At 37.7% G+C, this 23,589-nt stretch overlaps 1 protein-coding gene across 1 annotated transcript; it reads right to left on the reverse strand.

The window, feature by feature from the left end:
- Nucleotides 1-2,341: 2,341 nt before the first annotated feature.
- On the reverse strand, nucleotides 2,342-23,299 carry ctns (cystinosin, lysosomal cystine transporter). Its single transcript, XM_062039401.1, has 11 exons — nucleotides 23,259-23,299; nucleotides 22,931-23,011; nucleotides 22,770-22,848; nucleotides 18,005-18,095; nucleotides 17,847-17,950; nucleotides 17,651-17,788; nucleotides 17,296-17,395; nucleotides 17,108-17,227; nucleotides 3,065-3,235; nucleotides 2,877-2,994; nucleotides 2,342-2,544 (listed from the first exon to the last, which is right to left on the reverse strand). The coding sequence occupies exons 1-11, from the start codon at nucleotides 23,293-23,295 to the stop codon at nucleotides 2,411-2,413; spliced, it is 1,173 nt and encodes a 390-aa protein (XP_061895385.1). The 5' UTR covers nucleotides 23,296-23,299; the 3' UTR covers nucleotides 2,342-2,410.
- Nucleotides 23,300-23,589: the final 290 nt, after the last annotated feature.

The following is a 23,589-nucleotide window of genomic DNA, read 5'->3' on the forward strand; positions in this document are numbered from 1 at the left end:
CGGGAATTTTTCCAGTTCAAAAAACAACTTTGTTTTTTGGTCCTGATTAAGAGGAATGTTTTGACGGTGGAACGCTTGAAGTGCGTGGATAAATGTGGAAGGGGTAGTCGCCAGAAAAAAGGGTGGAAATAGGGCTTTGGAAAAGCAGGAATTCTGGAAAATCCTGGAATTTTTTTGAACTTGGAAAAGGGGAAGTTTAAATTTCCAGAATGGTTTGAATAGGTTGAAAAATGTGGAAATGGTGGAAGTTTGAAAAATGGCCAATTCATTCTGAAGAGGGAAAATTCCCCCCCAAAAAAAGGAGTTATGGGAAATGCGGGAATTTTTTTAGAATAGTTGAAGTAGAGCACACAATTCCTGAACAGGCTGAATATTTGGAAGTTGGAACAGTTTGAATCAGAGGAAAAATGTGGGAGTTGTGGAACTTTGAAGAATGTTCCATTCATTTCAATGGGAATTTCCCCAAAAATTGGGAATTTTGGGAAAAGTGGAAGTTTTTTGGAAAATGGTAAAAAAACAAACTTGAATGTTCTGAACGAGTTGAAATGGTTGGTGTTGAAATGTTTCTAATCGGTGGAGAAATGTTGAAGTAGTAACATGTTGAATTGAGAAATGGTATTACGGAATTCCTGGAATTTCGGGAAAACCGGGAATTTTTCCAGTTCAAAAAACAACTTTGTTTTTTGGTCCTGATTAAGAGGAATGTTTTGACGGTGGAACGCTTGAAGTGCGTGGATAAATGTGGAAGGGGTAGTCGCCAGAAAAAAGGGTGGAAATAGGGCTTTGGAAAAGCAGGAATTCTGGAAAATCCTGGAATTTTTTTGAACTTGGAAAAGGGGAAGTTTAAATTTCCAGAATGGTTTGAATAGGTTGAAAAATGTGGAAATGGTGGAAGTTTGAAAAATGGCCAATTCATTCTGAAGAGGGAAAATTCCCCCCCAAAAAAAGGAGTTATGGGAAATGCGGGAATTTTTTTAGAATAGTTGAAGTAGAGCACACAATTCCTGAACAGGCTGAATATTTGGAAGTTGGAACAGTTTGAATCAGAGGAAAAATGTGGGAGTTGTGGAACTTTGAAGAATGTTCCATTCATTTCAATGGGAATTTCCCAAAAAATTGGGAATTTTGGGAAAAGTGGAAGTTTTTTGGAAAATGGTAAAAAAACAAACTTGAATGTTCTGAACGAGTTGAAATGGTTGGTGTTGAAATGTTTCTAATCGGTGGAGAAATGTTGAAGTAGTAACATGTTGAATTGAGAAATGGTATTATGGAATTCCTGGAATTTCGGGAAAACCGGGAATTTTTCCAGTTCAAAAAACCACTTTGTTTTTTGGTCCTGATTAAGAGGAATGTTTTGACGGTGGAACGCTTGAAGTGCGTGGATAAATGTGGAAGGAGTAGTCGCCAGAAAAAAGGGTGGAAATAGGGCTTTGGAAAAGCAGGAATTTTGGAAAATCCTGGAATTTTTTTTAATTTGGAAAAATGATAGTTTGAATGAGCAAGATGAGTGGAATGTGTTGAAGGTGGAATGGTTTGAATAGGTTGAAAAATGTGGAAATGGTGGAAGTTAGAAAAATGGCCAATTCATTTTGAATGGGAAAAATGTCCTGGAAAACCAGGAATTCTGGGAATTTTTGGAATTTGTCAAGGGGAAAGCCCGCGATTTCCGAATAGGCTGAACAGTTTGAAGTCGGAACGCTTTGAATGGGGTGAAAACTGTGGAAGGTAGAGCGCGCCAAAATGTGGAGAATAATAACAAATACCGTATTTTTCGGAGTATAAATCGCTCCGGAGTATAAGTCGCAGCGGCCGAACATGCATAATAAAGAAGGAAAACAACATATATAAGTGGCACTGGAGTATAAGTCGCATTTTTGGGGGAAATGTATTTGATAAAAGCCAACAGCAAGAATAGACATTTGAAAGGCAATTTAAAATGTCTAAAGAATAGTGAACAACAGGCTGAATAAGTGTACGTTATATGAGGCATAAATAACCAACTGGTATGTTAACGTAACATATTATGGTAAGAGTCATTCAAATAACTATAACATATAGAACATGCTATACGTTTACTGTCACTCCTAATCGCTAAATCCCATGAAATCTTATACGTCTAGTCTCTTACGTCAATGACATCAATAATATTATACGATATTTTACGCTAATGTGTTCATCATTTCACACCCGAGTATAAGTCGCACCCCCGGTCAAACTATGAAAAAAACTGCCACTTATAGTCCAAAAAATACGGTAGATGAATGTTGGTGTAGAAAAGCATGCGTGAGTGTTTGGAGCGTTCACACCATGAGACTTACAAATGGTCCACGTGAGAAACACGAGCGTTAGAAAACTTTTATTTTGAAAATCACAAAACTGCACTACAAACGTGAGAGTTTCCTGGTCCCAGTCAGGAGGAGATCTCCTGGTAGTGCGGCGGGCGGTACAGGCAGTAGTGTTGCGTCATGAAGACCACGTCAAACACCACCGAGAACACACCCAGGCCGAACTTGGTGGGGTCTCCTAATATCAGACCCCATTCGTCTGGGAGGAAGTAGAAGTCACAAAGGGGAAGTGGGAGGAAGTAGAAGTCAGAAAGGGGAAGTGGGAGGAAGTAGAAGTCAGAAAGGGGAAGTGGGAGGAAGTAGAAGTCAGAAAGGGGAAGTGGGAGGAAGTAGAAGTCAGAAAGGGGAAGTAGGAGGAAGTAGAAGTCAGAAAAGGGAAGTGGGAGGAAGTAGAAGTCAGAAAGGGGAAGTGGGAGGAAGTAGAAGTCAGAAAGGGGAAGTGGGAGGAAGTAGAAATCAGAAAGGGTAAGGAAGTGGCGAGGAAGTAGAAATCAGAAAGGGTAAGGAAGCGGCGAGGACAAAGGTTGTTACCGTTGTTGTAAGCGTCCACCACCATCTGCAAGATACTCAGCAGGCCGCCGCTGAAGTCCAGCAGCACGTTGCCGATGCTCCAGCCCTCCGTGCTCTTCCTGCGGTAGTTCATGACGGCCTGGGGGGGGGTGGAGGTGGAGGTGGAGGTAGCGTCACGTGATCCAAACACAGCGGCGGCGGGGGCTCACCTGCGGCACGTATTTGACCAGCGTGACGGCCAGCTTGATGTAGGAGAAGTAGTAGAGGTACTCCAGCCAGCTCAGGAGTTTGGCCAGCGTCACAAACAAACTCACGCCCGCAAACGACCAGGCCGCCGTCAGCAGGAGGCAGGCGGTCCACGACAGCCGCTGACCCCCCCTCTGGAAGACCATCACGCTGTCAATCAACCTTCTAGAACAGGAGTGTTTTCCACTACTAAAACAATGTCAGCACACAAGCAGCTGATGTACTTTCTTTTTCTACACAAATATATCCTTTTTTCCTCAACTTTGGTCTCAGTCATCATTTTTGTATTTTTCTCTTCAATGCTTAAATCTTTAGATAAAATTCAGGTATGTTAATTCAATGTTGTTTTATTTGTTTTATGTCTTGTTTTGTAAACACAAAACAGAAACACAAAATATGCCGTAATTTGCCCAAAAAATATTTTTAAAGTGGAATATTTGATGTGATGTAATTGGAGCTTTAAATAAGTCAATAATTCAGTCATAATTATTTTTTTTAAAAAGGCATTTTTTATTTTTCTATTGAATGGTTAAATCTAGATGAAATTCAGGTCTGTCGATTTAAAGTTTTTTTAATTTGTGTTTTGAGTTCTTTTCTCAAAAGCCTGTTTTGAATGGCAGAAACACAAAATGTGCAATATTTTCCCCAAAAATGATTTCTAAAGTGGAATATTTGATGTGATGTAATTGGAGCTTTAATTAGGTCAATAATTCATATCATTGATTTTGATTCATTATTATTTTTGAGCAATGACAGTTTAAAAATAATAAATTCAAAAAGGCCCCACTTTTTTTTTCTTCCCTACAACGTTTAAATCTTTAGAAGTTTTTATAATTTTTTCATGTTTTTGTTTTATGCCTTTTGGTCTCAGAAAAATGTTCTATGGCAAACACAAATAATACTTGAAATTGGAATATTTGATGTGAATTAATTGGAGCCTTAAATAGATCAATCATTCATTACATTGATTTTAAATCATTTTTGAGCAATGAAAAAAATAAAATCCCACTAAAATGATTGGGGACCCAAAAAGGCCCCACTTATAAAAGTGTTAAAAAGAAGTCATTTTTGAAATGTATTTATTTTACTTTCAACTTTTAAATCTCTTGATCAACTTCAGATCTGTCGATTATAAGTTTTTATTATTAGTTCATGTTTTTTTTATGCCTTTTGGTCAAATAAGTTTTCTATGGCAAACACAAATAATACTTGAAATTAGAATATTTAGTGTGAATTAATTGAAGCCTTAAATAGATCAATATTTCATTACATTTATTAAAATGATTGAAATTAATTATTATTTTTGAGCAATGACAGTTAAAAAATAAAAAAATCTCACTAAAACTATTGGGGATCCAAAAAGGCCTTACTTATAATTAAAGTGGTAAAAATAAGACACCCAATTTTTATTTCCAACGTTTAAGTCTCTAGAGCAAATTCAGATCTATCCGTCAATTTTAAGTTTTTTTCTTTCTTTTTTTCTTTATGTTTTTGTTTATGCCTTTTGGTTAAAGACATTTTTTTTTTTAAATGGCAAACAAAATAATATTTGCAAATAGTAATATTTGAATGAAGGTAATTGGAGCCTTGAATAGGTCATAACACCCATTTTGATTCTTTATTTTTTTTTGCAAGACTGTTAATAATTAAAAAAACATCTGCATGGCAGTTTTGTGTTATTAGAATCAATATTGAAACTTTTTCTGGTTCACTTTTAGTAGTGATAATAATATTATGACCTCATAGATGTTCTAGCATGATGATAATAATATGATGACCTCATAGATGTTCTAGCATGATGATAATAATAAGATGACCTCATAGATGTTCTAGCATGATGATAATAATAAGATGACCTCATAGATGTTCTAGCATGATGACAATAATAAGATGACCTCATAGATGGTCTAGCATGATGATAATAATAAGATGACCTCATAGATGTTCTAGCATGATGATAATAATATGACCTCATAGATGTTCTAGCATGATGATAATAATAAGATGACCTCATAGATGTTCTAGCATGATGACAATAATAAGATGACCTCATAGATGTTCTAGCATGATGATAATAATATGATGACCTCATAGATGTTCTAGCATGATGACAATAATATGATGACCTCATAGATGTTCTAGCATGATGATAATAATAAGATGACCTCATAGATGTTCTAGCATGATGACAATAATAAGATGACCTCATAGATGGTCTAGCATGATGATAATAATAAGATGACCTCATAGATGTTCTAGCATGATGATAATAATATGACCTCATAGATGTTCTAGCATGATGATAATAAGATGACCTCATAGATGTTCTAGCATGATAATAATATGACCTCATAGATGTTCTAGCATGATGACAATAAGATGACCTCATAGATGTTCTAGCATGATGATAATAATATGATGACCTCATAGATGTTCTAGCATGATGATAATAATAAGATGACCTCAATGATGTTCTAGCATGATGATAATAATATGACCTCATAGATGTTCTGGCATGATGATAATAATATGATGACCTCATAGATGTTCTGGCATGATGATAATAATATGATGACCTCATAGATGTTCTAGCATGATGATAATGATATGATGACCTCATAGATGTTCTAGCATGATAATATGATGACCTCATAGATGTTCTAGCATGATGATAATAATATGATGACCTCATAGATGTTCTAGCATGATGATAATAATATGATGACCTCATAGATGTTCTAGCATGATAATAATATGATGACCTCATAGATGTTCTAGCATGATGATAATAATATGATGACCTCATAGATGTTCTAGCATGATGATAATAATATGATGACCTCATAGATGTTCTAGCATGATGATAATAATATGATGACCTCATAGATGTTCTAGCATGATGATAATAATATGATGACCTCATAGATGTTCTAGCATGATAATAATATGATGACCTCATAGATGTTCTGGCATGATGATATGATGACCTCATAGATGTTCTAGCATGATGATAATAATATGATGACCTCATAGATGCTCGAGCATGATGACAATAATAAGATGACCTCATAGATGTTCTAGCATGATGATAATAATATGATGACCTCATAGATGCTCTAGCATGATGACAATAATAAGATGACCTCATAGATGTTCTAGCATGATGATAATAATAAGATGACCTCATAGATGTTCTAGCATGATAATAATATGACCTCATAGATGTTCTAGCATGATGACAATAAGATGACCTCATAGATGTTCTGGCATGATGATAATAATATGATGACCTCATAGATGTTCTAGCATGATGATAATAATAAGATGACCTCATAGATGTTCTAGCATGATGATAATAATATGACCTCATAGATGTTCTGGCATGATGATAATAATATGATGACCTCATAGATGTTCTGGCATGATGATAATAATATGATGACCTCATAGATGTTCTAGCATGATGATAATAATATGATGACCTCATAGATGTTCTAGCATGATAATAATATGATGACCTCATAGATGTTCTAGCATGATGATAATAATATGATGACCTCATAGATGTTCTAGCATGATGATAATAATATGATGACCTCATAGATGTTCTAGCATGATGATAATAATATGATGACCTCATAGATGTTCTAGCATGATGATAATAATATGATGACCTCATAGATGTTCTAGCATGATAATAATATGATGACCTCATAGATGTTCTGGCATGATGATATGATGACCTCATAGATGTTCTAGCATGATGATAATAATATGATGACCTCATAGATGCTCGAGCATGATGACAATAATAAGATGACCTCATAGATGTTCTAGCATGATGATAATAATATGATGACCTCATAGATGCTCTAGCATGATGACAATAATAAGATGACCTCATAGATGTTCTAGCATGATGATAATAATAAGATGACCTCATAGATGTTCTAGCATGATAATAATATGACCTCATAGATGTTCTAGCATGATGACAATAAGATGACCTCATAGATGTTCTGGCATGATGATAATAATATGATGACCTCATAGATGTTCTAGCATGATGATAATAATAAGATGACCTCATAGATGTTCTAGCATGATGATAATAATATGACCTCATAGATGTTCTGGCATGATGATAATAATATGATGACCTCATAGATGTTCTGGCATGATGATAATAATATGATGACCTCATAGATGTTCTAGCATGATGATAATAATATGATGACCTCATAGATGTTCTAGCATGATAATAATATGATGACCTCATAGATGTTCTAGCATGATGATAATAATATGATGACCTCATAGATGTTCTAGCATGATGATAATAATATGATGACCTCATAGATGTTCTAGCATGATGATAATAATATGATGACCTCATAGATGTTCTAGCATGATGATAATAATATGATGACCTCATAGATGTTCTAGCATGATGATAATAATATGATGACCTCATAGATGTTCTAGCATGATAATAATATGATGACCTCATAGATGTTCTGGCATGATGATAATAATATGATGACCTCATAGATGCTCGAGCATGATGACAATAATAAGATGACCTCATAGATGTTCTAGCATGATGATAATAATATGATGACCTCATAGATGCTCTAGCATGATGACAATAATAAGATGACCTCATAGATGTTCTAGCATGATGATAATAATAAGATGACCTCATAGATGTTCTAGCATGATAATAATATGACCTCATAGATGTTCTAGCATGATGACAATAAGATGACCTCATAGATGTTCTGGCATGATGATAATAATATGATGACCTCATAGATGTTCTAGCATGATGATAATAATATGATGACCTCATAGATGCTCGAGCATGATGATAATAATATGATGACCTCATAGATGTTCTAGCATGATGATAATAATATGATGACCTCATAGATGTTCTAGCATGATGATAATAATATGATGACCTCATAGATGTTCTAGCATGATGACAATAATAAGATGACCTCATAGATGTTCTAGCATGATGATAATAAGATGACCTCATAGATGTTCGAGCATGATGACAATAAGATGACCTCATAGATGGTCTAGCATGATGATGATAATAAGATGACCTCATAGATGTTCTAGCATGATGATAATAATATGACCTCATAGATGTTCTAGCATGATGATAATAAGATGACCTCATAGATGTTCTAGCATGATAATAATATGACCTCATAGATGTTCTAGCATGATGACAATAAGATGACCTCATAGATGTTCTAGCATGATGATAATAATATGATGACCTCATAGATGTTCTAGCATGATGATAATAATAAGATGACCTCATAGATGTTCTAGCATGATGATAATAATATGATGACCTCATAGATGTTCTGGCATGATGATAATAATATGATGACCTCATAGATGTTCTGGCATGATGATAATAATATGATGACCTCATAGATGTTCTAGCATGATGATAATAATATGATGACCTCATAGATGTTCTAGCATGATAATAATATGATGACCTCATAGATGTTCTGGCATGATGATAATAATATGATGACCTCATAGATGTTCTGGCATGATGATAATAATATGATGACCTCATAGATGTTCTAGCATGATGATAATAATATGATGACCTCATAGATGTTCTAGCATGATAATAATATGACCTCATAGATGTTCTGGCATGATGATAATAATATGATGACCTCATAGATGTTCTAGCATGATGATAATAATATGATGACCTCATAGATGTTCTAGCATGATGATAATAATATGATGACTTCATAGATGTTCTAGCATGATGATAATAATATGATGACCTCATAGATGTTCCAGGATGATGATAATAATATGATGACCTCATAGATGTTCTGGCATGATGATAATAATATGATGACCTCATAGATGTTCTAGCATGATGACAATAAGATGACCTCATAGATGTTCTAGCATGATGATAATAATATGATGACCTCATAGATGTTCTAGCATGATGATAATAATAAGATGACCTCATAGATGTTCTAGCATGATGATAATAATATGACCTCATAGATGTTCTGGCATGATGATAATAATATGATGACCTCATAGATGTTCTGGCATGATGATAATAATATGATGACCTCATAGATGTTCTAGCATGATGATAATAATATGATGACCTCATAGATGTTCTAGCATGATAATAATATGATGACCTCATAGATGTTCTAGCATGATGATAATAATATGATGACCTCATAGATGTTCTAGCATGATGATAATAATATGATGACCTCATAGATGTTCTAGCATGATGATAATAATATGATGACCTCATAGATGTTCTAGCATGATGATAATAATATGATGACCTCATAGATGTTCTAGCATGATGATAATAATATGATGACCTCATAGATGTTCTAGCATGATGATAATAATATGATGACCTCATAGATGTTCTGGCATGATGATATGATGACCTCATAGATGTTCTAGCATGATGATAATAATATGATGACCTCATAGATGCTCGAGCATGATGACAATAATAAGATGACCTCATAGATGTTCTAGCATGATGATAATAATATGATGACCTCATAGATGCTCTAGCATGATGACAATAATAAGATGACCTCATAGATGTTCTAGCATGATGATAATAATAAGATGACCTCATAGATGTTCTAGCATGATAATAATATGACCTCATAGATGTTCTAGCATGATGACAATAAGATGACCTCATAGATGTTCTGGCATGATGATAATAATATGATGACCTCATAGATGTTCTAGCATGATGATAATAATAAGATGACCTCATAGATGTTCTAGCATGATGATAATAATATGACCTCATAGATGTTCTGGCATGATGATAATAATATGATGACCTCATAGATGTTCTGGCATGATGATAATAATATGATGACCTCATAGATGTTCTAGCATGATGATAATAATATGATGACCTCATAGATGTTCTAGCATGATAATAATATGATGACCTCATAGATGTTCTAGCATGATGATAATAATATGATGACCTCATAGATGTTCTAGCATGATGATAATAATATGATGACCTCATAGATGTTCTAGCATGATGATAATAATATGATGACCTCATAGATGTTCTAGCATGATGATAATAATATGATGACCTCATAGATGTTCTAGCATGATGATAATAATATGATGACCTCATAGATGTTCTAGCATGATAATAATATGATGACCTCATAGATGTTCTGGCATGATGATATGATGACCTCATAGATGTTCTAGCATGATGATAATAATATGATGACCTCATAGATGCTCGAGCATGATGACAATAATAAGATGACCTCATAGATGTTCTAGCATGATGATAATAATATGATGACCTCATAGATGCTCTAGCATGATGACAATAATAAGATGACCTCATAGATGTTCTAGCATGATGATAATAATAAGATGACCTCATAGATGTTCTAGCATGATAATAATATGACCTCATAGATGTTCTAGCATGATGACAATAAGATGACCTCATAGATGTTCTGGCATGATGATAATAATATGATGACCTCATAGATGTTCTAGCATGATGATAATAATATGATGACCTCATAGATGCTCGAGCATGATGATAATAATATGATGACCTCATAGATGTTCTAGCATGATGATAATAATATGATGACCTCATAGATGTTCTAGCATGATGATAATAATATGATGACCTCATAGATGTTCTAGCATGATGACAATAATAAGATGACCTCATAGATGTTCTAGCATGATGATAATAAGATGACCTCATAGATGTTCTAGCATGATGACAATAAGATGACCTCATAGATGGTCTAGCATGATGATGATAATAAGATGACCTCATAGATGTTCTAGCATGATGATAATAATATGACCTCATAGATGTTCTAGCATGATGACAATAAGATGACCTCATAGATGTTCTAGCATGATAATAATATGACCTCATAGATGTTCTAGCATGATGACAATAAGATGACCTCATAGATGTTCTAGCATGATGATAATAATATGATGACCTCATAGATGTTCTAGCATGATGATAATAATAAGATGACCTCATAGATGTTCTAGCATGATGATAATAATATGATGACCTCATAGATGTTCTGGCATGGTGATAATAATATGATGACCTCATAGATGTTCTGGCATGATGATAATAATATGATGACCTCATAGATGTTCTAGCATGATGATAATAATATGATGACCTCATAGATGTTCTAGCATGATAATAATATGATGACCTCATAGATGTTCTGGCATGATGATAATAATATGATGACCTCATAGATGTTCTGGCATGATGATAATAATATGATGACCTCATAGATGTTCTAGCATGATGATAATAATATGATGACCTCATAGATGTTCTAGCATGATAATAATATGACCTCATAGATGTTCTGGCATGATGATAATAATATGATGACCTCATAGATGTTCTAGCATGATGATAATAATATGATGACCTCATAGATGTTCTAGCATGATGATAATAATATGATGACTTCATAGATGTTCTAGCATGATGATAATAATATGATGACCTCATAGATGTTCCAGGATGATGATAATAATATGATGACCTCATAGATGTTCTGGCATGATGATAATAATATGATGACCTCATAGATGTTCTAGCATGATGACAATAAGATGACCTCATAGATGTTCTAGCATGATGATACTAATATGATGACCTCATAGATGTTCTAGCATGATGATAATAATAAGATGACCTCATAGATGTTCTAGCATGATGATAATAATATGACCTCATAGATGTTCTGGCATGATGATAATAATATGATGACCTCATAGATGTTCTAGCATGATGATAATAATATGATGACCTCATAGATGTTCTAGCATGATAATAATATGATGACCTCATAGATGTTCTAGCATGATGATAATAATATGATGACCTCATAGATGTTCTAGCATGATGATAATAATATGATGACCTCATAGATGTTCTAGCATGATGATAATAATATGATGACCTCATAGATGTTCTAGCATGATGATAATAATATGATAACCTCATAGATGTTCTAGCATGATGATAATAATATGATGACCTCATAGATGTTCTAGCATGATGATAATAATATGATGACCTCATAGATGTTCTGGCATGATGATATGATGACCTCATAGATGTTCTAGCATGATGATAATAATATGATGACCTCATAGATGCTCGAGCATGATGACAATAATAAGATGACCTCATAGATGTTCTAGCATGATGATAATAATATGATGACCTCATAGATGCTCTAGCATGATGACAATAATAAGATGACCTCATAGATGTTCTAGCATGATGATAATAATAAGATGACCTCATAGATGTTCTAGCATGATAATAATATGACCTCATAGATGTTCTAGCATGATGACAATAAGATGACCTCATAGATGTTCTGGCATGATGATAATAATATGATGACCTCATAGATGTTCTAGCATGATGATAATAATATGATGACCTCATAGATGCTCGAGCATGATGATAATAATATGATGACCTCATAGATGTTCTAGCATGATGATAATAATATGATGACCTCATAGATGTTCTAGCATGATGATAATAATATGATGACCTCATAGATGTTCTAGCATGATGATAATAAGATGACCTCATAGATGTTCTAGCATGATGACAATAAGATGACCTCATAGATGGTCTAGCATGATGATGATAATAAGATGACCTCATAGATGTTCTAGCATGATGATAATAATATGACCTCATAGATGTTCTAGCATGATGATAATAAGATGACCTCATAGATGTTCTAGCATGATAATAATATGACCTCATAGATGTTCTAGCATGATGACAATAAGATGACCTCATAGATGTTCTAGCATGATGATAATAATATGATGACCTCATAGATGTTCTAGCATGATGATAATAATAAGATGACCTCATAGATGTTCTAGCATGATGATAATAATATGATGACCTCATAGATGTTCTGGCATGATGATAATAATATGATGACCTCATAGATGTTCTGGCATGATGATAATAATATGATGACCTCATAGATGTTCTAGCATGATGATAATAATATGATGACCTCATAGATGTTCTAGCATGATAATAATATGATGACCTCATAGATGTTCTGGCATGATGATAATAATATGATGACCTCATAGATGTTCTGGCATGATGATAATAATATGATGACCTCATAGATGTTCTAGCATGATGATAATAATATGATGACCTCATAGATGTTCTAGCATGATAATAATATGATGACCTCATAGATGTTCTGGCATGATGATAATATGATGACCTCATAGATGTTCTAGCATGATGATAATAATATGATGACCTCATAGATGTTCTAGCATGATGATAATAATATGATGACTTCATAGATGTTCTAGCATGATGATAATATGATGACCTCATAGATGTTCCAGGATGATGATAATAATATGATGACCTCATAGATGTTCTGGCATGATGATAATAATATGATGACCTCATAGATGTTCTAGCATGATGATAATAATATGATGACCTCATAGATGCTCGAGCATGATGACAATAATAAGATGACCTCATAGATGTTCTAGCATGATGATAATAATATGATGACCTCATAGATGCTCTAGCATGATGACAATAATAAGATGACCTCATAGATGTTCTAGCATGATGATAATAATAAGATGACCTCATAGATGTTCTAGCATGATAATAATATGACCTCATAGATGTTCTAGCATGATGACAATAAGATGACCTCATAGATGTTCTAGCATGATGATAATAATATGATGACCTCATAGATGTTCTAGCATGATGATAATAATAAGATGACCTCATAGATGTTCTAGCATGATAATAATATGACCTCATAGATGTTTTAGCATGATGACAATAAGATGACCTCATAGATGTTCTAGCATGATGATAATAATATGATGACCTCATAGATGTTCTAGCATGATGATAATAATATGATGACCTCATAGATGTTCTAGCATGATGATAATAATATGATGACCTCATAGATGTTCTGGCATGATGATAATAATATGATGACCTCATAGATGTTCTGGCATGATGATAATAATATGATGACCTCATAGATGTTCTAGCATGATGATAATAATATGATGACCTCATAGATGCTCTAGCATGATGACAATAATAAGATGACCTCATAGATGTTATAGCATGATGATAATAATATGATGACCTCATAGATGCTCTAGCATGATGACAATAAGATGACCTCATAGATGTTCTAGCATGATGATAATAATAAGATGACCTCATAGATGTTCTAGCATGATGATAATAATATGATGACCTCATAGATGTTCTAGCATGATGATAATAATATGATGACCTCATAAATGTTCTAGCATGATAATAATATGATGACCTCATAGATGTTCTAGCATGATGATAATAATATGATGACCTCATAGATGTTCTAGCATGATGATAATAATATGATGACCTCATAGATGTTCTAGCATGATGATAATAATATGATGACCTCATAGATGTTCTGGCATGATGATAATAATATGATGACCTCATAGATGTTCTAGCATGATGATAATAATATGGTGACCTCATAGATGCTCGAGCATGATGACAATAATAAGATGACCTCATAGATGTTCTAGCATGATGATAATATGATGACCTCATAGATGCTCTAGCATGATGACAATAATAAGATGACCTCATAGATGTTCTAGCATGATGATAATAATAAGATGACCTCATAGATGTTCTAGCATGATGATAATAATATGATGACCTCATAGATGTTCTAGCATGATGATAATATGATGACCTCATAGATGTTCTAGCATGATAATAATATGATGACCTCATAGATGTTCTGGCATGATGATAATAATATGATGACCTCATAGATGTTCTAACATGATAATAATATGATGACCTCATAGGTGTTCTAGCATGATAATAATATGATGACCTCATAGGTGTTCTAGCATGATGATAATAATATGATGACCTCATAGATGTTCTAGCATGATGATAATAATATGATGACCTCATAGATGCTCTAGCATGATGACAATAATAAGATGACCTCATAGATGTTCTAGCATGATGATAATAATATGATGACCTCATAGATGTTCTAGCATGGTGATAATAATATGATGACCTCATAGATGTTCTAGCATGATGATAATAATATGATGACCTCATAGATGTTCTAGCATGATGATAATAATATGATGACCTCATAGATGTTCTAGCATGATGATAATAATATGATGACCTCATAGATGTTCTAGCATGATGATAATAATATGATGACCTCATAGATGTTCTAGCATGATGACAATAATAAGATGACCTCATAGATGTTCTAGCATGATGATAATAATATGATGACCTCATAGATGTTCTAGCATGATGACAATAATAAGATGACCTCATAGATGTTCTAGCATGATGATAATAATAAGATGACCTCATAAATGTTCTAGCATGATGATAATAATAAGATGACCTCATAGATGTTCTAGCATGATAATAATATGATGACCTCATAGATGTTCTAGCATGATGATAATAATAAGATGACCTCATAGATGTTCTAGCATGATGATAATAATATGACCTCATAGATGTTCTAGCATGATGATAATAATATGATGACCTCATAGATGTTCTAGCATGATGATAATAATATGATGACCTCATAGATGTTCTAGCATGATGACAATAATAAGATGACCTCATAGATGTTCTAGCATGATGATAATAATAAGATGACCTCATAAATGTTCTAGCATGATGATAATAATAAGATGACCTCATAGATGTTCTAGCATGATAATAATATGATGACCTCATAGATGTTCTAGCTTGATGATAATAATATGACCTCATAGATGTTCTAGCATGATGATAATAATATGATGACCTCATAGATGTTCTGGCATGATGATGATAATATGATGACCTCATAGATGTTCTAGCATGATGATAATAATATGATGACCTCATAGATGTTCTAGCATGATAATAATATGATGACCTCATAGATGTTCTAGCATGATGATAATATGATGACCTCATAGATGTTCTAGCATGATGATAATAATATGACCTCATAGATGTTCTAGCATGATGATAATAATATGATGACCTCATAGATGTTCTGGCATGATGATAATAATATGATGACCTCATAGATGTTCTAGCATGATAATAATATGATGACCTCATAGATGTTCTAGCATGATGATAATAATAAGATGACCTCATAGATGTTCTAGCATGATAATAATATGATGACCTCATAGATGTTCTAGCATGATGATAATAATATGACCTCATAGATGTTCTAGCATGATGATAATAATATGATGACCTCATAGATGTTCTGGCATGATGATAATAATATGATGACCTCATAGATGTTCTAGCATGATAATAATATGATGACCTCATAGATGTTCTAGCATGATGATAATAATATGATGACCTCATAGATGTTCTAGCATGATAATAATATGATGACCTCATAGATGTTCTGGCATGATGATAATAATAAGATGACCTCATAGATGTTCTAGCATGATGATAATAATAAGATGACCTCATAGATGTTGTAGCATGATGACAATAATAAGATGACCTTATAGATGTTCTAGCATGATGACAATAATAAGATGACCTTATAGATGTTCTAGCATGATGATAATAATAAGATGACCTCATAGATGTTCTAGCATGATGATAATAATAAGATGACCTTATAGATGTTCTAGCATGATGACAATAATAAGATGACCTCATAGATGTTCTAGCATGAGGATAATAATAAGATGACCTCATAGATGTTGTAGCATGATGACAATAATAAGATGACCTTATAGATGTTCTAGCATGATGATAATAATAAGATGACCTCATAGATGGCGGCCTGGACCACGTAGAGCAAACACAGCAGGAAGGCGTGCAGGCTGAAGAAGACGTCGTTGGCTTTCACCGGGTTGATTCCGTTTGGGTTCTTCTGGAGAAACTCCTCCTGTGAAGCCACAAGTCAAGCATGAAACTTCCCGCCGCGTCACGGACGCTCGCCGGCGGCGGCGGCACCTTGATGGGCGCCGCCCAGAAAAGGCCGACGTTGAAGACGCTGTACGCGAAGAAGCCGGTCAGGTTGAGCGCCAGGAAGTCAAAGTTGAGGCCCACCACGCTGGAAACAAACAAAGTGTCAGTCAGGCCATCACATGACCTCCCACAATGCAAAGTGTCAGTCAGGCCATCACATGACCTCCCACAATGCAAAGTGTCAGTCAGGCCATCACATGACCTCCCACAATGCAAAGTGTCAGTCAGGCCATCACATGACCTCCCACAATGCAAAGTGTCAGTCAGGCCATCACATGACCTCCCACAATGCAAAGTGTCAGTCAGGCCATCACATGACCTCCCACAATGCAAAGCTCACCTTTTCCGCCGCCAGTTCTCCCACACCTGCGGGTAGAAGGACACGGACCAGGCCAGGAAGTAGATCCAGCCGATGGCCTCGCTGATGGCGGCGACCACGTTGCTGTGGACCACCGAGAAGCGCAGCCTGGACGACCAGCTGCCGTGACACCACATGACGCGTCAGTAGGCGGGACTTGTGACGGACCGCCGCTCACCTGAGGATCTCCGTGTTGTTGCCCAGCAGGTACACCGTTACCTGACCCGCGCCGATTGCCGTCGCCGTGAACGCCACCGCCGTCGTCCGGGCGGGCATCAGCACCTAAACCACAGTCGTCACGCAAGTCGTCACGTGGACTCGCCGTTCAGGTCTCACCTGCTCCGGCACGCTGATGATCCATGAGGAGTTGACCTTGGAGCTGAAGGTCACGTTCAACCAGATCACCGCCGGCTGCTGGAGCGCCACGCTGGAATGACAGACATGGCAGTGACATCATCAAGCGGCATGGCTGTGACATCATCAGGCGTCATGGCTGTGACATCATCAAGCGTCATGGCTGTGACATCATCAAGCGTCATGGCTGTGACATCATCAAGCGTCATGGCTGTGACATCATCAAGCGTCATGGCTGTGACGTCATCAAGCGGCATGGCTGTGACATCATCAAGCGTCATGGCTGTGACATCAAGCGTCATGGCTGTGACATCATCAAGCGTCATGGCTGTGACATCATCAGGCGTCATGGCTGTGACATCATCAAGCGTCATGGCTGTGACATCATCAAGCGGCATGGCAGTGACATCATCAGGCGTCATGGCTGTGACATCATCAAGCGGCATGGCAGTGACATGATCAAGCGTCATGGCTGTGACATCATCAAGCGTCATGGCTGTGACATCATCAAGCGTCATGGCTGTGACATCATCAAGCGTCATGGCTGTGACGTCATCAAGCGTCATGGCTGTGACATCATCAAGCGTCATGGCTGTGACATCAAGCGTCATGGCTGTGACATCATCAAGCGTCATGGCTGTGACATCATCAGGCGTCATGGCTGTGACATCATCAAGCGTCATGGCTGTGACATCATCAAGCGGCATGGCAGTGACATCATCAGGCGTCATGGCTGTGACATCATCAAGCGGCATGGCAGTGACATGATCAAGCGTCATGGCAGTGACATCATCAGGCGTCATGGCTGTGACATCATCAAGCGTCGTGGCTGTGACATCATCAAGCGTCATGGCTGTGACATCATCAAGCATCATGGCTGTGACATCATCAAGCGTCATGGCTGTGACATCATCAGGCGTCATGGCTGTGACATCATCAAGCGTCATGGCTGTGACATCATCAGGCGTCATGGCTGTGACATCATCAAGCGTCATGGCTGTGACATCATCAAGCGTCATGGCAGTGACATCATCAGGCGTCATGGCTGTGACATCATCAAGCGGCATGGCAGTGACATCATCAAGCGTCATGGCTGTGACATCATCAAGCGTCATGGCTGTGACATCATCAAGCGTCATGGCTGTGACATCATCAAGCGTCATGGCTGTGACGTCATCAAGCGTCATGGCTGTGACATCATCAGGCGGCATGGCTGTGACATCATCAAGCGGCATGGCTGTGACATCATCAAGCGTAATGGCAGTGACATGATCAAGCGTCATGGCTGTGACATCAGGCGTCATGGCTGTGACATCATCAAGCGTCATGGCTGTGACATCAGGCGTCATGGCTGTGACATCATCAAGCGTCATGGCTGTGACATCAGGCGCCATGGCTGTGACATCATCAGGCGCCATGGCTGTGACATCATCAAGCGGCATGGCTGTGACATCATCAAGCGGCATGGCTGTGACATCATCAAGCGTCATGGCTGTGACATCATCAAGCGGCATGGCTGTGACATCATCAAGCGGCATGGTTGTGACATCATCAAGCGTCATGGCTGTGACATCATCAAGCGTCATGGCTGTGACATCATCAGGCGTCATGGCTGTGACATCAGGCGCCATGGCTGTGACATCATCAAGCGTCATGGCTGTGACATCAAGCGGCATGGCTGTGACATCATCAGGCGTCATGGCTGTGACATCAGGCGCCATGGCTGTGACATCATCAAGCGTCATGGCTGTGACATCATCAGGCGCCATGGCAGTGACATCATCAAGCGTCATGGCTGTGACATCATCAGGCGTCATGGCTGTGACATCATCAAGCGTCATGGCTGTGACATCATCAAGCGTCATGGCTGTGACATCATCAAGCGTCATGGCTGTGACATCATCAAGCGTCATGGCTGTGACATCATCAAGCGTCATGGCTGTGACATCATCAGGCGTCATGGCTGTGACATCATCAAGCGTCATGGCTGTGACATCATCAAGCGTCATGGCTGTGACATCATCAAGCGTCATGGCTGTGACATCATCAAGCGTCATGGCTGTGACATCATCAAGCGGCATGGCTGTGACATCATCAAGCGTCATGGCTGTGACATCATCAAGCGTCATGGCTGTGACATCATCAGGCGCCATGGCTGTGACATCATCAAGCGTCATGGCTGTGACATCATCAAGCGGCATGGCTGTGACATCATCAGGCGTCATGGCTGTGACATCAGGCGCCATGGCTGTGACATCATCAAGCGTCATGGCTGTGACATCAGGCGCCATGGCTGTGACATCATCAAGCGTCATGGCTGTGACATCATCAAGCGGCATGGCTGTGACATCATCAAGCGTCATGGCAGTGACATCATCAAGCGTCATGGCTGTGACATAATCAAGCATCATGGCTGTGACGTCATCAAGCATCATGGCTGTGATGTCATCAAGCGTCATGGCTGTGACATCATCAAGCGTCATGGCTGTGACATCAGGCGCCATGGCTGTGACATCATCAAGCGTCATGGCTGTGACATCATCAAGCGGCATGGCTGTGACATCATCAAGCGTCATGGCAGTGACATCATCAAGCGTCATGGCTGTGACATAATCAAGCATCATGGCTGTGACGTCATCAAGCATCATGGCTGTGATGTCATCAAGCGTCATGGCAGTGACATCATTAAGGGTCATGGCAGTGACATCATCAAGCGTCATGGCAGTGACATCATCAAGCGTCATGGCTGTGACATAATCAAGCGTCATGGCTGTGACATCATCAAGCGTCATGGCTGTGACATCATCAAGTGGCATGGCTGTGACATCATCAAGCGTCATGGCTGTGACGTCATCAAGCGTCATGGCTGTGACATCATCAAGCGTCATGGCTGTGACATCATCAAGCGTCATGGCTGTGACATCATCAAGCGTCATGGCTGTGACGTCATCAAGCGTCATGGCTGTGACATCATCAAGCGTCATGGCTGTGACATCATCAAGCGTCATGGCTGTGACATCATCAAGCGTCATGGCAGTGACATCATCAAGCGTCAGGGCTGTGACATCATCAAGCGTCATGGCTGTGACATCATCAGGCATCATGGCAGTGACATCATCAGGCGTCATGGCTGTGACATCATCAAGCGTCATGGCAGTGACATCATCAAGCGTCATGGCTGTGACATCATCAAGCGTCATGGCTGTGACATCATCAGGCATCATGGCAGTGACATCATCATCAAGCAGCATGGTGGTTTGGTCTTTAGGTGCTGCCTGAGACAAAGTTCTCCACAGGTCTTCAGAGTAGATCCATGAAGAACAAGACCGTACATTCTTGGTTTACAATGTTGTACAAAACCCCAAAAGCAGTGAAGTTGTCACGTTGTGTAAATGGTAAATAAAAAGAGAATACAACAAATCCTTTTCAACTTATATTCAATTGAATAGACTGCAAAGACAAGATATTTCATGTTCACACTGACAAACTTTGTTATTTTTTGCAAATATTAGCTCATTTGCAATTTGATGCCTGTGACATGTTTCAAAAAAGCTGGCACAAGTGGCAAAAAAGAATGAGGAAGTTGAGGAATGTTCATCAAAGACTTATTTGGAACATCCCAAAGGTGAACAGGCTAATTGGGAACAGGTGGGTGCCATGATTGGGTATAAAAGCAGCTTCCATGAAATGCTCAGTCATTCACAAACAAGGACGGGGTGAGGGTCACCACTTTGTCAACAAATGCCTGAGCAAATTGTTGAAGAACAACATTTCTCAACAAGGAATTTAGGGATTTCACCATCTACGCTCCGTAATATCATCAAAAGGTTCAGAGAATGTGGAGAAATCACTGCACGTAAGCCATGATGTTACACACCTTGGATCCCTCAGGCGGTACTGCATCAAAAACCGACATCGGTGTGTAAAGGATATCACCACATGGGCTCAGGAACACTTCAGAAAACCACTGTCAGTAACTAGTTGGTCGCTACATCTGTAAGTGCAAGTTAAAACTACTATGCAAAGTGAAAGCCATTTATCAACAACACCCAGAAACGCTTGGCTGGGCCCGAGATCATCTAAGATGGACTGATGCAAAGTGGAAAAGTTGTCAAAGTGTAAAAGGCAGCATGTGTGATGGTATGGGGGTGTATTAGTGGCCAAGACATGGGTAACTTACACATCTGTGAAGGCACCATTAATGCAGAAAGGTACATACAGCTTTTGGAGCAACATATGTTGTTATCATGGACGCCCCTGCTTATTTCAGCAAGACAATGCCAAGCCAGGTGTTACAACAGTCATAGTAAAAGAGTGCAGGTACTAGACTGGCCTGCCTGTAGTCCAGACATTGAAAATGTGTGGCAGCTAAAATCTGAGAAGGGAGACTGTTGAACAACTTAAGCTGTACATCAAGCAAGAATGGGAAAGAATTCCACTTCCAAAATGTGTCTCCTCACTTCCCAAACCTTTACTGAGTGTTGTTAAAAGGAAAGGCCATGTAACACACTGGTAAAAATGCCTTTTTTTGCAATGTGTTGCTGCCATTACATTCTAAGTTGATGATTATTTAGTTTGTCAGTGTGAACATGAAATATCTTGTCTTTGCAGTCTATTCAATTGAATATAAGTTGAAAAGGATTTGTTGTATTCTCTTTTTATTTACCATTTACACAACCTGACAACTTCACTGCTTTTTGTATTTCCAAAAGCATATCCCATAATTGCACTTGGTGTAGATGTTTACTTGGAGGTGATGGTCACATTGGCACTGGAATGTTCTTCCAGGGTGATCTCACCCGGGGCGGACAACAGGACTTGTGACTCTGCAGGAGAGAGAGAGGGGGAAAGGTAAATCACGTGACTCTGCAGGGGAGGGAAAGGTGAATGCCAGCGTCACGTGGTCACCTGACAGGTGGCTCAGCATCCACAACAGCAGCACCTGAGCGGGCAGGTGACCAGCTCCGACCCGCCTGAGGATCGCCATGTCTGCGGGGAGAAAAGAGCGTGAAAAACATGAACTTTGCAGCTGGTGTCACTTTACATCACAGCTATGATAGTCCAGCTTTGAAATGAACGACGACAAATGACGTCAAATGTTATTGCTGAAAGAGCAACAATAGCAGACTTTTCTTCGGTCCGTAAACACAATGAAACATGTATTATTAGGTAACAACACATTGTTCAATTCCAGATATTACAAGTGTGACTTGAAGTGAGAAAAGAATGAACTCACCGCGAAGAAGATGCCGCGACGACTTCCTTATTGACATGCAGGTCACGTGACACGTGACAGGCCGGAACTCTTTATTTTTTCATTTTTACATTTTTTTTAAATGTTTTTGTTATTTTTGTATGCTACTAAAAATGAGCCTCAAAAAAGTACATACAACGCAGGTAATATATTTAATCTGGAAAGTTGTATACTGCGCGGTCTTTTTTTATTTTTTTATTTTTTTATAAACCTTTATTTATAATATGCAACATGTACATACACGCAAATAAATAATAATGAACACAACAAGTACGGAAACAGTACTAATATATATATATATATATATATATAT

Source organism: Entelurus aequoreus, linkage group LG27, assembly GCF_033978785.1.
Source record: "Entelurus aequoreus isolate RoL-2023_Sb linkage group LG27, RoL_Eaeq_v1.1, whole genome shotgun sequence".
NCBI classification, from domain to species: Eukaryota; Metazoa; Chordata; class Actinopteri; order Syngnathiformes; family Syngnathidae; genus Entelurus; species Entelurus aequoreus.

Coding starts and splice junctions, on each gene's coding strand:
- ctns (XM_062039401.1), bottom strand. CDS start 23,295: ATGTCAATAAGGAAGTCGTCGCGGCATCTTCTTCGCG. Junction 17,789..17,846: donor AACAACACGGAGATCCTCAG/GTGAGCGGCGGT, acceptor GTGTCACGGCAG/CTGGTCGTCCAGGCTGCGCT. Junction 2,545..2,876: donor GGTGGACGCTTACAACAACG/GTAACAACCTTT, acceptor ACTTCCTCCCAG/ACGAATGGGGTCTGATATTA.